Raw genomic sequence first — 18,750 nt, 5'->3', positions numbered from 1 at the left:
GTGAGACTGGCGATGATGATATTATGGCTGTTTCTGGTTAAACAAAAAGGATCTTACTCTTTAAGAAAAGGTTTTTCTCTGTAGGGATCCTTGTATAATGATGTCAGACACTAAGAACAACAATCTGAGTCTGTCAGTGGAAAAAACAAACACTTTCAGTGAACAGAAATTGACCTCTTGCAGCCTGTAATAACAAATTTACCCTTCAACAGAAACAATAACATTCTTAAAAAATAATATTTACAGTAATATGTGTACCATATTTGTAGTAATATTTACAGTAATATGTGTCCCATATTTGTAGTAATATTTACAGTAACATTTGTAGTAATGTGTACCATATTTGTAGTAATATTTACAGTAATATGTGTCCCATATTTGTAGTAATATTTACAGTAATGTGTGTACCATATTTGTAGTAATACTTACAGTAATGTGTCCCATATTTGTAGTAATATTTACAGTAATATGTGTACCATATTTGTAGTAATATTTACAGTAATGTGTCCCATATTTGCAGTAATATTTACAGTAATATGTGTCCCATATTTGTAGTAATACTTACAGTATCAAAGAGGAAACGTTGGTCCGTTCTGTTTTTTATTGAAAAACTCTGGTGATTACAGCGACACAGAAGAAAACGGGAATAAAAAAATAAAATGATTCAAACTGGACGACAAAAAACCTACAGAGACCACTTCACTTCTATTTACACAAAGACCTGGACCCACAGAGACCAGAGACTGGACCCACCTGTGGAGACCAAAGTCTGGACCCTAAGAGAACAGAGCTTGGACCCATCTGCTGGGACCACAGTCTGGACCCACAGAGACCAGAGCCTGGACCCAAAGAGACCAAAGTCCAAAACCCAGAGAGACCAGAGTCTGAGCCCACAGAGTCCAGACTTTGAACCCACAGAGTCAAGGGTCTGGACCTACAGAATCCAAAGTCAGGACACGTAGAGTCCAGAGCCTGGCCCCACAGAGGTCCTCATTCTGGACCGACAGAGACCAGAGTCAAGACCCACAGAGTCCAGGAGGAGCAGAGAGCGGCAGACGGAGAGGTGACAGGTGAGGGGGCGGGGTCAGGGGTTAATGCAGTAACAGTCATATTAAAATAAAGACAGAAACATCCCAGAGTGCACTGCTGTCTCAATCATCCAATCAGAGAGCCGAGGATCATGGGTACTGTAGTCTTTAGATCAGACTGGGTCTGGTTCAGGATAAACCAAATCAAACTGTGTGATTATTAATTATTGATGATCATCTGCCGTCATCACCACAGATGTAAACAGAAAGTCAAGCTATGTGTGTGAACTCCTGATCAGATCAATAAAACTAAAGGATCAAACAGATCCAGAGACGTACTCTGAATATTTACTGAAGTAAAAGTACAAACACCACAGTTAATTATTATCATTATTCATGTTATAATATTTCTTATGCCGTAACGTGAGCAGTATGTTGTTGTGTATTTATACTCTGGTGTGTGTGTGTGTGTGTGTGCGTGCGTGTGTGATGTCGTGACCTCATATTGATTTCAGGCTGTGTGATTAAATACAATTTAATGGATTAATTACAGGTTTTTTTGCATGATGTGTAAAGTTTTTACGAAATCGAGTCTTTACAAAACAGAAAGTTTATAAAATTTAAAATAGGTCGACCTTTGACCCAAGGTGCTCTCTGTGGCTGCAGCCAATCACAGCTGACCTGACAGATGAACTAACGACTTGTGTTTGTGAGAAACTGATCTCAGATCAGACACAAACATGTTAGTATCAGCATATCTAACAGCAAATCTGTTAGCAACGTGTTTTCACACTGTCACGTGAAAACATCAAACTGCCCGTCACTGTATTTTTGTGTTTTACAAATTGACATCCTACTAACTGAAACAATCTGGATCTTTGTGGCCACGAGAGTTACGATGACAAAGTTGATGAAAAGTTTTATAAGTAGTAGCAGTAAAAGTACTGAGTTACTTCCACCATGAAAACCTATTAGTCAGAGTGGTTGTAAATAAAAGACAAAGAGAAAACATGAATGGGTTAACTGTGGTCCAGTTTCCTGTTCATCAGTATTGATCTGTGATCTGATCAGGTTACCGGGTGAAAGGTGACATCATCAGTCACATGACAGCGCTGTATAATGAGAACTGATCCTCAACCTGTTTCCCGTCTGTCTGCGGCTCTGAGGCGACACCTGGCAGGGTCAGAGGTCACTGGAGGAGGAGGAGGAGGAGGAGGGAGGACGAGGGGGGGGAGCGAAGGTGAGTCGACTATTCATCATCATCGTCGTCACCTTCATCCTCTGGATCTCTCTTCCTCTTCTCCCCCTGAACACCGTCCACATCTGAGACACACAACAGGATTTTCACATTAAAGCAATTCTTCCTCTCTCATATTATTAAAGTCTGAGATTTTCAGAATAAAGCTGTGATGCTGTGGGAATAAAGTAGACATTTAAAAAAAGTCTCAATATTACAGAAAAATAAATGTACAAAAAGAGAACCTAATCTGCCAAACAAACAGAAACTCCCCACAAGGTCCATTTAGTAGCTTTTGATCAGGTCACATGATCTTCCTCACGAAAATACTAAAAGTTCTGTTTTCCCTCCATTTACTGAGGAAGATCATGTCATTTGACTAAAAGCTCCAGAGCAGCTGTTAAATGGACCTGTGGTATCACATCACTGACTGTGTCTCCTCATAAGTCACATTACATTTGCAGCAAAGCCTGTAAAACTTAAACACAAACCTCCATCTTCCTCTTCCTCGTCTTCGTCCTCCTCTTCTTCAACATAGTCTCCATCATCTTCCTCATCCTGAGGGGAAGATCAAGCAAGGCGTCAGTTTGTGTTTGAGTGAGTGAAGAGCGCCGCTCAGTGGACACAGAGCGTAACGACAGACTCACCTGGATTCCCTCTTTCATCAGGTACGACAGGCCCACCTCCTCCTCTTCGTCGTCTCCCTCTGAGCCTTCCTCGTCATCTTCATCCTCATCATCGTCATCGCCTCCAGGTGGACCGGCTTCATCGTCGTCGTCGTCTGTAACAAGATGTCAGAGTTTTCACTGGTTTATTTTTTTTTTTATATTTAGTGTGTGTGTGTGTGTGTGTGTGTGTGTTCCACCTGCTGCAGAGAAATAAAGTTATGAAGTTCGGTTAATTTTTTTCTTCAGACTGAAACATTTTATTATTTTCTATCAGCAGCACAGTTTTATTGAGGCAGTGAATCATCAGTCCAGAAGATCTTTGCCTCATCTATAAATAATAAATCTTGTAATTTCAATATTTGACCTTAATGTCACAACGTTTCATGTTTTCACACCTTTTCAGTCAGAAGAAGCTCTTACAGCTTTTAGCTGAAAACAGAAATCACTTTTAAAGTGTTTCACAACAACTTCCTGTTTCCTGTTAAGACAACTGCTGCACCTTAAATCGTTACACTGTGGTTGCTTTGATTTTTCATGTGTCTGATTTTAGCACTTTCAAACAAGCTCTCAATGAGTTTTCCAGACCTGCTGAAGCACCATAAACACTCCCACACATCCGGACTGTAGCGCCCCCTGCTGCCCAACAGCCCTTTAATCATTATAAACTTGTGTCACATTTATACATATTCATCCTTATGTGAGACTGTTTTGTGAAATCATTAATCATATTCTTCAGAGAAGAAGGTGATATTGGGTTTTAAAGGCTGATACAATAATTTGAAGCAGGAGGTGGCTGCGTTCATTCAGTCACAGGCTGCATCCTAACGTCCTCTTTCTGGACTTGTGGACTGAGCCCTCGTGGGCTTCAGTTTTACGCACTGTGACGAGTTCACCATCACCACACAAAGTCTGAGGGCAGAGACCGTGAGCCGCTGACAAACAAGTCTGTTTAACTCGTTGCCGTGGAAACATCAGCGTGATAATTACAGTCGTGTACACTGTGACTGCTACTGTCATATTCTGCCTGCTCATCAGTCCCCACAGATAACAAGATATAAAACCCATGCATCGGCTTTTTGTGAGTGAAAAAATGTAATTTATGTACGACACATAGGCTGCAGACATTCAAATACAGAGACGATTGTACATAAGGACCGAGCTGTGACTAAATAAATCAGGTAGGCCTGTTAGTTACATCAGATGATCTTCTTTTGTTGTTTTTCGGTCACTTTTCAAGCCCACATTTTGCGTTATAGCGCGCACCTGTATAATAATAATAATAATAAAATGCATTACAATAGCCTATATTTCTACAAATTTCTGTATCATGATATTGTTGAATATTATTTCTGGCCTACACAATTCAAGCAAAGTTTTAATAGGTTACAGTAACTGTTTTATATACACATAAATTTTGCTTTTTAGTTTAAAAAAAAACAACAAAAACACATCATGTCTGTATTGCAATGAATTGTGGGCAATTAAATCAGTGAAGTCTGCTGAAGACTGCAGAATGTCTGCTTTAGGCCCCTCGTGGACTGGATGAATTGTGGACTTGACAGCCCCACACACGTGCAGACTTCCCTGGAACACGCCCAAAAGTCTGCAAGTGTGGTGAAGCCCGAACATTTGGGTTCAGCCACGGACTCACACTCAGTCCCTGGCTGGTAGCATTACGTCTGACCCCTCTCACATGTTACTTAAAGAATATCAGCTTTTGCCATCACACAGAAGAGTGTGGCTTCTAAGTAGTCTTCAGTGCGCCTGAGTCAAACACTGAATGAAATACATAATGAGTAATGTGTCATTTTATAATGTCTGTTGTGATTTGTAGTGTTTGAGGTTAAATGCTGTTTTTTTTGTATTCATGTGTATGTATGTGAAACAGTTGACATTCTGTCTGCAGTGCTGGAGCAGCTGCTGCAGGCCAGTCAAAAAATAAATGTTAGAATGAAGAGCAGTACACTCAAACAGTCCCACAGCAGAATGGAGCTACTCTCTCTGGAGCTGTGCCCACTGATCAGCTCCTTTTGCTCCATCCAACACAACCCTCCAGCAGGTGTTACTTCCTGTTTAACGGCTAACGTTCTTTCTCAAACAGAGGATGGGAGTGTGGTTATTAGTTGGACATAATTCACTACCATGGCAATCAGACTGCAGCTATAGTAATTTGTCAAACAGCAATACGGCTCACATTTTGATGATTTACTGCATCTCACACAAATGAGACTAAAAATAGCAAAACACATCGACTCGCCATACTTACCTGCTGCCGTTATTGTTTGTTTTAGAGGCGAGTTGCTGCACAGAGGAGCTGCACATTTGTCGACCGTCCATAGTGCACCAGAGGACAGATGGATATTGCAACGGTCTGTCATTTAAAAAGCAGTTATGGGAATTTTCTGAGGTGCACTGGCAGCTCTCACTTCAGCTCCTAGCACCATGATTCATTTTATTTTTTGTTTGACTAACTGAATTTTTCTCTTGCTGCTGCATGCTTGTGTCAGGACTGAAAGTTGTGCACTCCCCAGCGTCCTGACCTGTTGAGCCTCATCCACAGTACGGTTCAGTTCAGTTCGGTGTGATGTCATGCTAAGAACTTTAAATTATAAACACCACACTTCATTTATTTGACAAACTATTAATATGATAATGCAATTATCCAGAGGGAAAAAATTAATGTTACTCTGCAGTGACAGTCTATAACATGATGGCGTCCTCACACAGAAGACATTTAGTTGAATGTGCCGTGGGTCTGAGTCTCACCATTTTCGGCCTCTGAGTCGGGCACCTCGTTGTCCTCCTGGTCATATCCGTCCAGATAGGTGAGCTGAGGCAGCAGCTCGAAGACGCTATCTCTGTAGTCATCCAGCGTGGACACTTCACAGCTGTACAGATCCAGACTCTTAAGGTTCTTTAGATTCTGCTAAAGAACACAATAGAGCACAGAGAGAGTCAGCTTACCATGTGATGAAGAGGAGGAGGATGAAATGTTTACTTAAAAAGGACTTTTTGTAAAACTCCCTCCAAGGTGAAGGTCTTCACAAACTGTTTTCAGTGTCATCAGGGAGAACAGTTTTTGGCTTGAGACATGAGAGTGTGCACCGTCACCTCCTTTGTGAGGCGACATCCTGTGCAATGGCAGGTGTGACTAAAATAGTCCTGACCTTAAAACTATGAACAGGACTTCTGACACATACATGTACAGTAACTCTGTCACGACACTGAGGAGGGGAAGCGCTACAATGCACTACAGAGCTCAGTTGCTTTTTTCACCCTTCTGGTTTGCCAACATCTTCTTTGTGTGGCTTTCAAGTTTCAGTTATATCACTGCCTGGTGGTTGGGCCTGATCTTGAAAGTATGCAAGTGTGTTTTTGCATTTTTATTTACAGATATTACAAGCAGCACTGTCATCATCTTTCTTTGTGAAATGAAGCCACACTGTAGTCTGTTCCACATGCTCCACCATGACTCCTTCTTGTCGCAAGTTTTCAACAGAGTAGCCGCATGAGTCCGACATCAGAAACATGCCGGGATCGATAAAAGGACTGATAAGCTCTTGAGGTAACTCTGGTGGATGGGACACTTTGAGACCTGCTCTTGATTCCCATCCCTACCTACAGGCGTCTCACCTGAGGGGGTTTATGTGAGGTTCAGCTCATTGCGATGAAGAAACTCACCAGTGTCTCGATGGTGCTCAGCTCTTTAATCTTGTTCCCACTCAGGTTCAGATATGTCAGATTGGGACATTTCTCTGCCAGTGTGTCCAGACCTCCTGAGATGGTGTTATCGCTCACCTCCAGCTGAAACACACAGAAACACACACCTGCATAAATATCACCATGACGCAATGTCAAAATACAGCATAAAATGAAACATACAAGAGGAAGGAACCACAGCAAAACATTCACTGAGACAGAAAACACGAGTAGAAGTCTGAACCAAACTGTGTTGCATTGTGGGAACTGGACGTGTGAGGCTGACCTTGCGTAGTTTGGGCAGTGATGGCAGTTTGGAGAGCGAAGAGATGCCGACGTTCACCATGCTGAGGATCTCCAGCTCCGTGTACTCGTCTGTCAAACCTTCAACCTCTCCGTCACTGGAGCGACAGTTATCCACCACCAGCTCCACCACCTGTTTACCACAACAATATCAAGATATCATGTGACCACGTCTTCATCTTCATCCAGCAGAGACACTCACAGGACACTTTCATTAGCTTTTATTGCGCATTACTAAGTATTATTTGATTTTATAATCTAAGGACACATTTCTGGTTGTTTGTAATCCCCACTGCATCGTGTAAAGTGTCTCTGGGCGCTTTGAAAGGTGCCTATAAATAAAACGCATTATCAATATTATCATTAAAATATTAAACACTAATATATAATATATAAATATAATGATATAATATAGGAGAGGCTTCATTTTTGTTCATCCAGACGACTTTATCCACTTAAGTAAGTCCACGTAAAAAAACACTTAGTCTCTAGTGAATGATTGTTAATGTAGATCATATCTGGGGGTTAAAAACGTTTTTATGACCAGGAGAAATAACACCACACATGCAGGTTCAACGTCCCAGCACATTATGGAGTGATTTATCTCAACGAACAAAAACTCTCTGGTGAACAATAGGCGTGGATGAGTGACAGAAACACACACGCACAGCTGCTGTGTGCGCGTGTGTGTGTGTGTGTGTGCGCACACACGTTTATTTCTCCACCGACCGATGAGCATGTGCTGTTACAACACCACGACCCTTCACGGTTTACGACCACCGACTGAAAAGACTCGTTTAATATCGGTCGTTCTGAGACACGCAACCTAGGTTAAAGGTGGGAAACGCTAAAAATCAGTTTCGATTCGTTAACCAAACTGCTGCAGTGAAAACGTGAATTCTACTTTAACCATGTATGAGCACAACAGTGTGCCAGACTCCCTTCATGACAAAAAAAAAGCTTTTAGCACGATCTAAATCATTTCCGCTACATCCCTGATTTATTGAGGTAAATCAGCCACGCATCGTTACGCACAGCTACAATCTTTACCACCAAAACACACCAGAGTGGGCGGGAACAGCAGCGCGAACAGGTCCTGAAAGTTTAGTTTCTGAGCGAAATGAAGAACTGTTGTTGGATCAAATGTGAGCCGAAATGACCAACAGGACCTGACGACGTGTAAAAAGATTTAAATCACCCGGGGGCAGAGAAGCACTTTGGCATATAATCAATTAAATGTATGATTTGTGAATTTAAGAATGGAGCCTGGTTGGACGCGCCATCGTATTACAACCAGTCCTAAAAGTTTAGGCTCTGATCGAAATGGAGGACTGTTGTTAGATTGTGTGATAGCCGAAGTGATCAACAGGGTCTGAAGGACCGTTTAAAATATTTAAATCCTGCTGGGTTAGAAGAGAAATGTGGCGTACCACCAAGTAAACTTATAATTTCGAGAATTAAGAATGGAGTTTGGTTGGACGCGCCATCAGATTACAAGCATCCTATTTAACACTGAAGGTTAAAATGGTAGCCAGCTCGGCCGCGCAGTGAAACAGGAGGGTGTAAATAAATGTAACGCAAACCAAATAAACATGCAAAAGGCGTATTTTTCTTTCCTTACTACCCAGAATAAGCGCCGACCCTCCGCCGCCAACTCATCCCGACCACCGCTCTATAGCGAGGGCTGGGCGCTCCGTCAGGTTAGCCTGTTAGCTCGTGTGTTAGCTGCCCTCCAACATGGATGAAACTCCCCTGGCCGCTGCTGGAGGAGCTGAGGGAGTTTCATCCATGTTGGAACTGCGGTGAAGTTGTTTTTCTGGGTCAAAATGTCGGGAGAAAACTCGACGCCCGCTCCCGCTGAACGTTTTCAGCGTCGTCATTTGGATCCCGTCTGCCTCCTCCACCGGTTCCTTCTGGAAAAATAAATAAATTAAAGTGTTGTAGTTACACACCTCCGCTGGGTTTCTTTTCCTCAGCTCCAGAATGACCCTCTTCTTCATCTCCATGCTGGAGGCCGAACACAGACCACAAAAACTAATGTAACAAAGGAAAACTGAAAATAAAACACGGTTTGGTCACTGCGGCGCCTTCCTTCACTATCAGCCGATAACTAAACCTCCATGTTCGCTCGCGCCCGACCTCCACAGTTAGACCACGCCCCCATCACAATGAATATGAATGTATATGTTAGATGGTGGCCTCCCATTGGTCAGATCATGATACACTCACTGAGCCCCTCCCCCATCAGCTCATTATACCAAACTCTTCTCTCCGATTGGTTGGAATTGCAAAGGCGTTACTTCATAGTAACCAATGAGGCGGCGAACCTGAAACATTTAAACTTTACATACACCCACTCTTTGTCTTTAATGGCGCCATATTTTACTGAAACCTTCAAGTTTATGGAATGTTTAATAAATAAATAAATAATCAATAAATAAATGCACACATTGGTAATAAGACTATGAAATAAGTCCTGGCATAAATAAACGATGCAAAAAAACCCAATAATATAAATGTATAAATGAGTTACTATGGTTCAATAAATAGTTGTTTTTTAATTATGTTTTTGAAAAATAGTTTTGGTGCTCTCAGGGGAGTCATAACATTTATTTCATAATATATATTTATCTCCATACCTTTTTTTGTAGCATGTTGACCTACTGCTATTCGGTCAAGTAAAAGTCTTACTAAAGTATAAACAGAAATACTAATACTTCTAGATGCACATCTAAACAGGCTGATGGAAACATGACTACTGAAGTCAATGTAGTACAAATACTACAGTGTAAAATAAAATATGACAGTAGCCATGTTTCCATCAGCCTGTTTAGATGCGCATCTAGAAGTATCGCATCGGAAAATTATGATGGAAACGCCAAAATTCGAATTAAAATCCCCTGATTCGCACAAACTAAAATAAGTTCGCTTTAGCGTGGTGATATCCACACTCTGGGTCGGGAAGGCGGTAATGCATTTACAAGCTGGTTGCCAACCGCCAGAAAACGTAGAAGAAGAATAATGTGAGACTTGTTTTGTTTCCGGTTCTGCGGAAAACTCGCACGAGTTCGTAGTTTTCACCAAAGTCCGTACATTTAATGGAAACACACAGGATTCGTATTTCTTTTAATGCGCATTTCCCAATGATTCGAATCACTTTTGGATGGAAACATAGCTAATGTAATATTCCATAGCAAGTTAACATCTTATTGAAGTACAAGTAGTAATTCAAATTATTTAAATGTGATTACTTATATATATATAAATGTTAGCTAAACCAACACATGAAGGAACGTCACCTATAGAAACCCAAACAAAGGCTACATACTCAAACATTTATACAACATTTCCACAACATGTAATAACACCTGTGCAGTGACGCTTCTCCTGGTTAGAATTCCTTCAGTGTTCATTGTTCAGGAGGTTTTTAACATGAGCCAAATTATCCACAGAGGTCTCTTCCTCTCTAAAACAAATGTACCACATGATTTAAACCAGTAAAAACACTGAATAAAGTAGTTTCATGTTACAAATCAGTGTGTCTGCGAGGCTGTTTGGCCACTTGAGGCTGCTGCAAAACAATCAATCCCCACTGACCTCCACCTTAAAATGCCCAACTTCACAGCAGTTAAACAGCTGCAGTGCCTTTGAGCAAAGCGCCAACTGTGTTTCTTAAAACAGGAAAAAGTAAAGACACAGAAAAATCAGGTGATTTTTTTTATTCAGAAATTTTTTTATTTTGAATAAACAGCAGATGTTACAGTTATAGACCCTTTCAGTATAAAAGCCTTTAAAATATAATGTATGATAAAAAAAGAGAGAGAAAAAAATAAAGACAGAATAAATAATCTGATGGAGTAAACTGGATGTAATGTCATCGGGAGCAGGAAGTGAATCTTTGGTTGATAATCAATAAAAATAAATAATCATTAAAGACTTTGAACCAAACAGAAAGATGACATCACTCTGTGGAAAATGGAACAACTGATTTTTGGCAGATAGTTGTTTTTTTTTTTGTTTTTTTTTAAGTTTTCCAGTTGTTTATGGGTCAGTTCAACCAAACTACAGAAACTATTTTAAATCATGCTGCAGGTAGGCCTGGGCAATTTATCTATATTATATGGATATTGTGATGTGAGATGCAGTATTGTTTTAGATTGTGTATATCGTAATAATGTAAGTGCCTTTTCTTGGTTTTAAAGGCGACTTTTAAAATTTTGAATTGAATTTACCAGACTGTTCTGGCTGTGCTGTTATTTGTCTTTAGCCTCTTAGTAAATAGAATCACATAAATAGTGATTATTTATGAAAAATCTCATTGTGTAAATATTTTCTGAAGCACCAATAGTCAACCCTACATTGTCATCACAATATTGATATTTAGGTATTTGGCAAAAAATTACATGATACTTGATTTTCTCCGTATTGCCCAGTCCTAGCTGCAGGTGAGACAAACACTCCAGAAAACACATCCAGGCACTGATCTCACCTGGTGTTAATAATACATAAAGCTGAAGTAATGATAAGAGACAGACTGATGGACAGTGTGTCCTGAAGGAAGTGTTGAAAGGGAAAATAAAATGGGACCAGGATCGACCCCTGAGGAACTCCACAGGTCAGAGAGAACAGCCAGACATGGACATAAAGAGTAAACAATGTGAAGGAGAGATTTGGGTTCGTGTAAAAATCGAGTTGCACCAAAACTGGACCAGTGCAGATGATGAACTGGTCCCACGGGCCGTGAGCAAACAATACCTCTGGTGTTTTTTCACCAAAAGCAGGCGGAAGAGGAAACAGAACTGAGGACAGAATGAATCAGCTGGATGGCAAAACGTGAATATCTCCACTTTTATCTTCTTTTATTTCATTTTATTTCTTCTTCTCTTCTTTTTATAAATATTCTTGGGTCATTTTTTGCTTTTATCACCAACAGATGACAGGAAGTGAAGGAGGTCGTCAAAAGTCGCCCTCAAACCCAGTGAGTATTAAAACGCTAAGCAGCCACTCAAACTGTTTGTTGTTGAAGCTGAGAAATAAAGAATGAACTGCAAAGGTTTAAAACTTTTTCTGTGGACATGGGGACGTGTGCCCTCACTGCTCCAGGGTCAGTTTTAGGTCCTCACTAAACTGGTTTGGCCCAACCAATGACTGTATATAAATATGGACATAACATGTCTCCACTTTACTCCATGTACAAAAATGAAGCCTAAATATCCCTGCCGCCGCCATCTTGCTCTGGAGATAACATTTATACTGTGTAACATTTCCTACTGTGAATTGTTGACACAATTATTGTCCTATAATATTTAAATATCTCTATATTTAAATATTATAGGACAAATACGACACACCCTGTGTATTACAGTTATCCTGTGTAACTATCAATCCTGGACATGTATAAGTGAAAGAGGTATACAGTGTCCATAGATTTTAAATGATTATATTTTCATTTTATGTCATTTTTTATTTTTATTCTTATTTAGCACTCAATCTCTTTTTGTCTATTTCTCTTGCTGACTCTCCAGCTGCTGTAACTGTGAATTTCTCCAGTGTAGGATCAGTAAGTCATATCTTATTTTATCTTATCTTATCACAGACGGATGTCATATGCTGTAAAGCCCTGTGAGGCAAATTGTGATTTGTGATATTGGGTTTTATAAATAAAATTGATTGATTGATTGATTGATATAGTATTAAATAAATAGTTACAATTTAAGTTCTCAGAAAAACAAACACTTGAACACCAGTGTGATAAGAGCTACCTAAAACAACAGAGAACATCTTTGATGTTTCAGTTTGGTCCCTTTGGGCTTTAAGACCTATACTACAGCCAGCCACCAGGGGGCAATCAAGATGTTTCAGCTTTCACTTTTTGGGAGCGGTCATGTCGTCCATCTTTAAATACAGTCTATGGGTCTGACGCTGTCTCCTCCTTTTTATATTTTTGGCACAAATATCATTTGAACTGAAGAACAGTCAAAGACGATGCAGAACAGGACCAGAATGAATCATGTGATGACTTTTTTTCAGACCAAACAATTATTTAATTTATCATAAAAATAACCTGCAGCTTTATTGATAACGATGCAGAAAATGTAATTTACATATTTACATTTACATTTTTTTGGTAAAAGAAGCCGAACTTGAAGCCGCAGGTACTGAGGAGGGGCGGGTGTTATGGTTCGGTTAAGCTAACAGTAAGAGCCACTTCAAAAATAAGCAAACGGTCAAACAGAAGCAAACTATCATTTAATTTATTTTGTCCAGAAGTGTTGAAATAAAGCAGAAAAATGTCTTTTAATGAACGAGTTCTTCAGATCTTTAAAGAGGAGGCACCTCTGAAATGTGAACTGACCCTTTAATGTGCCACCGTATCCATGGAAACTCATCTGACTGACAGGAGGGATGTGATAGTGTAATTGTCTGATTGTCTGAAGCCTTTCTGAACTGACCAATAGGCTGTGGCGTGTCTGTGTTCACCTGTGTAGACGAGGTGGGTGGAGCTTAGGACACCTGACAGGTGTGTTGTCCGTAACAGAAGGTCCGGGTGACTTCTTCTGAACACGTTGCAGATGAATCCTCTGCTGTGATTGGCTGTCCTGTGAGCCAAACCCCGCCCACCTGCAGCTGACAGATTAAACACACACACTTGCTGCAGTGTGTCAGAGTGTGTGCTCTCGTGGCGGCAGTGTGTGCAGCACCTGGTCGAGCAGCTGCAGCGCTCGGTGCAGGTGCACCTCCAGCCAGCAGGGGGTGTCCTTGATGCTCTGACGCGGGTAATCGCACCCCCAACCTTTAACGAAGCTCAGACGAACGATACACAACCTGCGCAGGTCATCCACGCCCAGACCTGCTGCTGCCGAGCACACACCTGGAGGGAGACAGGAAGTCACACCTGAGACACAACAACATCAACAACAACAATGCAGGAAGGAAACAAATCGGTTCATCATTCATTCAAGACCTGTAACAGCAAACTGTAATAATAATAATAATAATAATACATTTTATTTAGTATTATCACTTTGTATTAAATTTTAGTGCCCCATGTTTGACATCGGTTAAAACATTTCAAGAGTACATAAAAAAATCAGGCAGTTAAAATAATACCAACACCAGAATTACTGCCTCACGGTTTTGGATATATAATATCATCACTTCATCATTTCATCCCAAAACATGTTTTATGAGGTCACAGTGATCTTGACCTTTGACCTTCAACCACCAGATTCTAATCAGTTCATCGTTAAGCCCAGGTGGGTGTTTGTGCCAAAGGAAATTTCCTCAAGGCCTTCTTGAGATATTGCACTCACAAGCATGAGACGGATGCAAGGTCGCAGTGACCATCACACTCTGGTATCTTTTTTTAATGTAAAGTGTCTCTGAAGCGTCCAGCAGGCGGCGCTGTTCCCTGCTCCAGACGGACACACAGCAGAGAAAGAGAGGAGGTCATACTCACTGACAGCGGGGGCGATCCCCCCCACATTGTTTGGACCAGGTATCGCACCAGCAACCGCTGCTGCCTGAGTCGCTACTGCTGCCTGAGCTGCTGCCGCCTGCTGCTGCATCTGTCTGTGGCACTGCCTCAGGTCGAACACCTGGAGAGACAGACAGACAGGGGAGAGAAAGACAGACAGGTGAGAGAGTAGATGAAGCACAAGTCTTCAGGTTCTTCAGATAAAAAAAGTCTTTTTCAAAGGTCTTTATTTTTGTAACTGTTCAGATCTGCCTTCTTATCAACACTCAGTCTGAAGCAGGTGACAGACTGTGAGAGGTGAGGTAGAGACACTGTGTGAGGTGAGAGGGACAGGTGTAAATCAACAGGAAGTCAGTTATAGAAGTTGGTCAGCAGGTGGAGCTGCAGCAGAGACTCACAGATCAGGGAGGAGATTAAGATCCTTTAAAAAACTGAGAGACAGACTGATGCAGTTAAAGACAAACTCTCCCTCCTTCTCTTCTTTATAACTCAATGAAACGTGAACACAGACATGAGACACATACTGATATCACTCAGTGTGACTCACACATGCCGAGAATATCATTATCTCTGACGTCCATCCAGAATAAACGTCCATTAATCCACTTAGAAATCACAGAAAAAAATATGCTGCAGAACCTCCCTGTGAATCACGTTTGAATGGCAGGTAAACATTCAGTGTAGAGAGGTGGAACCTATTAGCTATGGATTGATGATAAATTACCTGCAAATTATCTGCAAATTATTTTAACATTCAGCTGTTTATTTATGCATTTAAAGAATTGATGGATAGAAAAGTAGGAAAGAGCAAAGGTAGATGGAGATAGATACCTGCCATTATTTGTCTTCTACAGACAAAATGCCACAAAATATACTGGTTAAAAGACCGATGTAGTGACGTCTTTTCAGTCTGTAGTCTCAAAAAAAGAGCAGAGAGTTGTCTGCGTAGCGACACACTTAAGCTGAAAACACACCGGGGTGGCCGCAGTGCAGTGTGTTGTGCGATGCGTGTCAACTGCTGCCCCAAGCACACACCAGATGTGTTGCACTGCAGCTTATTAACAGATGACCACACAAAGTTATTACTACTTTTACTGAAAGATCTGTACTTCCTCCACCTTTGCATTAGCTTAAAATCATGTGTGGACACCTGAAGAGCCGACCTCCAGAGCTATGACTCACCAGGCTATATCTTTTTGGTCACTGTCTCCATAATGACGGGACTGTGGGTCGTTTAGCTCAGGATATTTCTCAACCTCAACAACGAGTCTCTCGTCATTCACTTTTTGTCACACACCAGACAGCCACAGAGTTCTCTTTATGCATTCACTGTGAGGAGAGGAGTCGAGCTGCCACAGGAGCAGAGAAAAAGAGCTGCTACGGAAGCTGGTATGTACAAGCAGCGAGTGAGTGGGGGAAAAATGCATTTATTACCACAGGCAGCGAGGCTAGAAACAGGAGAGTGGTATGAAGTGCTGCGGGGTGTCGCATCCAGGAGCGCCGTCACGTCTCGTTGACGGGTTTGTGTAGGTTTGTACACTGAAAATAATGAGGGCATATTTTTGATGCATGGCATTCCTTGCCAGTTCGTTCTGGCCTTTAGTCTCACAGAGCCAGATGTATCTCTGCAGCACTCTAACAGCACTAGGGAAAGGTCTAGAAGCCACTCTCATCCTGCTATAAGGGAAAAACACTCTGGGTTTTTTGTATTTCTCTAAATCAACCACAATCGTCTTGAGCTGCGCAAAGCCCAGGACGCATCAACAGTGCTCCTGCAAAACGGTAGCATACAGATAGCAGAAGGGGAGGAGAACGCTGGCTGAGATAGCTGCCCAGTGGCAGACCTACAGTATACCCACAGTCTACATCCTCAGACCAGTCAGACCACCCTCACCTTGATGTAAGCTCCAGGGTAGATCTTGTGGACTCCATCTCCCGGCGCTCGGCCCGCCTCACGGTCCAAGTACAAACTCTGGACGAACACCGAGTGGTCACTTAGGCAACGCATCCAGATGTCTCCCTCCCCCCGACACTCCAGCTGAACCCCCCGACCGATGTGGAGCCTGCAGAGAAACAACACGCAGAGGAAGAACATCACTGTAAGTCACTGACATCACACCAGTACTGTCACTGGTCACACTGGTCAGACTGGTCACCTGGCTCGGTGGCTGGAGGCGGTGCGGTGGACGTTACTCAGCTGTCCCAAACAGAAACGGTCTCCTCCTGAAGGATCCACATAACCGTCCACTGTCACCAGAGGACAGCTGGATTGGACCTTAAACATCTCCCCGACCTGGACGTCCAACTCAAAGTACGAGATGGAGCACCAGAACTCCGGACCTGAGAGGACAGTTTGTCAAATGAGGACATTTTTGTAAAGTGAGGACATTTTAGAAAGTTAAAGACACGTCTGGAAAGTTTTGAAATAAAGGACATGTTTGTTAATAGTTATAGATATTTTTTTTAATATTTTAACTTGTTTTTTTTTTATTTCTTTTGTCCTTAAAATGAGGATATTTTCGGAAAGTGAGGACATTTTACAAAGGTTTGAAAAGTGTAAGGACATTTTCGGAAAGCGGAAATAGTTTTGCTAAGTAGGGACATTTCTGAAAAAGTTCAGAAGGTGAGGACACTTTTTAAAGACAGGATATTTTTTTAAAAGTGAGGACATATTTAGAAAGTGTACACAGTTTTGTAACGTGCTAATATGTTTGGACAGAGGTGGTACCTGGGTGGTTGGACACTGGCTGTGGATACGGAGCAGTGCTGTGATGCTGTGACCCTGCAGGAACAAACACTTAGACTCAGCACTACAGTAAAATACCACTACTGTATTACTTTACTGGGATACTTCACACAGTGCCATACAGAAGTGAGTGTTGGGGGCGTGGTGATGATGTAATGGAGGCTGCTGGTGGCCCCGCCCACTCTGTGGTGGTCCTGCAGGGCTGTAGGGGGCGGGGCTGTTACCTGGCCAGGTGGCTGCAGAGACACACAGGACATAGATCAGTATCTGTCTCATATCACTACTGTTACTGTGGTACTACTGCAGGTACTGCTACTACTACTTTAATTACATGTTCTGCACTCTGCTGCCAGAGCTTCTACTGATGTGGCTGTTTTTATTACTACAGCTACGAGTATTACTACTACTATGTTTGCTACTAATACTAAAACTATTTCTACTATTAGTAATATTGCTACTACCACTATTTTTATAATGTCTACTACTACAACTATTTCTCATCCTACTCAGGTGTGTACAGAGGTACAGTACCAGTTTTGGGGGGGCTGCTGTAGTCGGGCTGTTGTGGAGAGGTGGGGGTGGAGGGGTGAGAAGGGTGAGGGGGGTGAGGAGGGTGAGAAGGGTGAGGAGGGTGAGAAGGCTGAGGGGTGTGAGGAGGGTTTGGGTGAGGGGGGGAGGCGTGGCCCCCGTGGTTCGGAGGTGGGGCGATCTGAAGGAGGCCGGGGCCCTCGCTGCACACAGCCCCGACTCCCCCTCCGCTCCTCCCACAGCCGACAGCTGACAGAGCTGCAGCCGTCATGGAGCTGCTGCCTGCAAGACAGAAAGCAGGACGTCAACACACACACACACACACAGAGTTTCATGTAAATGTGACATGAAAAACATCAGATTGAAGGTCTGACCTGGAGGGGAGAGGGGCATGCTGGGATACATGCTGACAGGGCGGGGCTGGCTGTAGGGGTCAGTGTGGGGGGGCAGGTCGATCTGAAGACAGTCCTGCATGAACTCCTCCTTTATCAGAGACTGAGGACCTGCAGGAAGACGGGGGGCGGGACGAGGAGCGAGACACGAACCAGACAACAGAACAGAGGTCAGGAATATTAATGATCAATATTAACGTAATAGTGATTAGTGGAACAAATTTTCATAGTTTGTTTAAATCAAAAAGCTAATCCGACGCTAACATTACTGTGTGAATTTATTCTTTTTTTTAATAAATATGTTGTCAAGTTCAGGCGTTGGAGTTGGAACATCTTTAAACATGTTTTGCTTATTCTCATAATATTGAGCAGCACATCTCCACACCTGCCTGTTAGCAGATTGTACGTGGCATGGAGGCATTTATTTATCTATTTTTATCACTATTTTACTACTATTAATTACTTATATTTATACCTGAGCCTGTTGATCACCTGTTGGTACGTCCTCATGTTTCCTGTTGATGTTTGATTGCCCTCTAGTGGACAGAAAGTATAACAACCACATGCTGACAGTGGCAGTGCACACATATGCCCGTGTGTACAGAGTTTCGGGACATAGTACATATAAATATATGTAAATAAAAATATAAACTGGAGTGTTAAAATTTGAAT

At 42.0% G+C, this 18,750-nt stretch overlaps 1 protein-coding gene across 2 annotated transcripts in view; it reads right to left on the bottom strand.

Annotated features, from left to right (window-relative positions):
• Nucleotides 1-587: 587 nt before the first annotated feature.
• LOC125893932 (acidic leucine-rich nuclear phosphoprotein 32 family member E-like) overlaps nt 588-18,750 on the bottom strand; it is a 32,494-nt gene continuing 14,331 nt past the window's right edge. Inside the window, exons 4-17 of one of the 2 annotated variants that reach the window (XM_049584922.1) lie at nt 18,061-18,189; nt 17,690-17,968; nt 17,281-17,394; nt 17,141-17,194; nt 16,569-16,752; nt 16,307-16,475; nt 14,395-14,533; nt 13,637-13,806; nt 6,919-7,068; nt 6,615-6,737; nt 5,700-5,859; nt 2,913-3,046; nt 2,757-2,823; nt 588-2,351 (exon numbers count right to left, since the gene is read on the bottom strand). In XM_049584922.1, coding sequence (XP_049440879.1) covers nt 2,278-2,351; nt 2,757-2,823; nt 2,913-3,046; nt 5,700-5,859; nt 6,615-6,737; nt 6,919-7,068; nt 13,637-13,806; nt 14,395-14,533; nt 16,307-16,475; nt 16,569-16,752; nt 17,141-17,194; nt 17,281-17,394; nt 17,690-17,968; nt 18,061-18,189 — 1,946 coding nt within the window. In that variant the 3' untranslated portion in view covers nt 588-2,277. Of the gene's footprint in view, nt 2,352-2,756; nt 2,824-2,912; nt 3,047-5,699; nt 5,860-6,614; nt 6,738-6,918; nt 7,069-8,887; nt 9,080-13,636; nt 13,807-14,394; nt 14,534-16,306; nt 16,476-16,568; nt 16,753-17,140; nt 17,195-17,280; nt 17,395-17,689; nt 17,969-18,060; nt 18,190-18,750 lie in introns of those variants that run through there. The other variant, XM_049584921.1, reaches the window with a different exon arrangement.

Source organism: Epinephelus fuscoguttatus, linkage group LG8, assembly GCF_011397635.1.
Source record: "Epinephelus fuscoguttatus linkage group LG8, E.fuscoguttatus.final_Chr_v1".
Lineage (NCBI taxonomy): Eukaryota > Metazoa > Chordata > Actinopteri > Perciformes > Serranidae > Epinephelus > Epinephelus fuscoguttatus.
The sequence above is the reverse complement of the archived record's forward strand: the minus strand, read 5'-3'. Positions and strand labels throughout refer to the sequence as shown.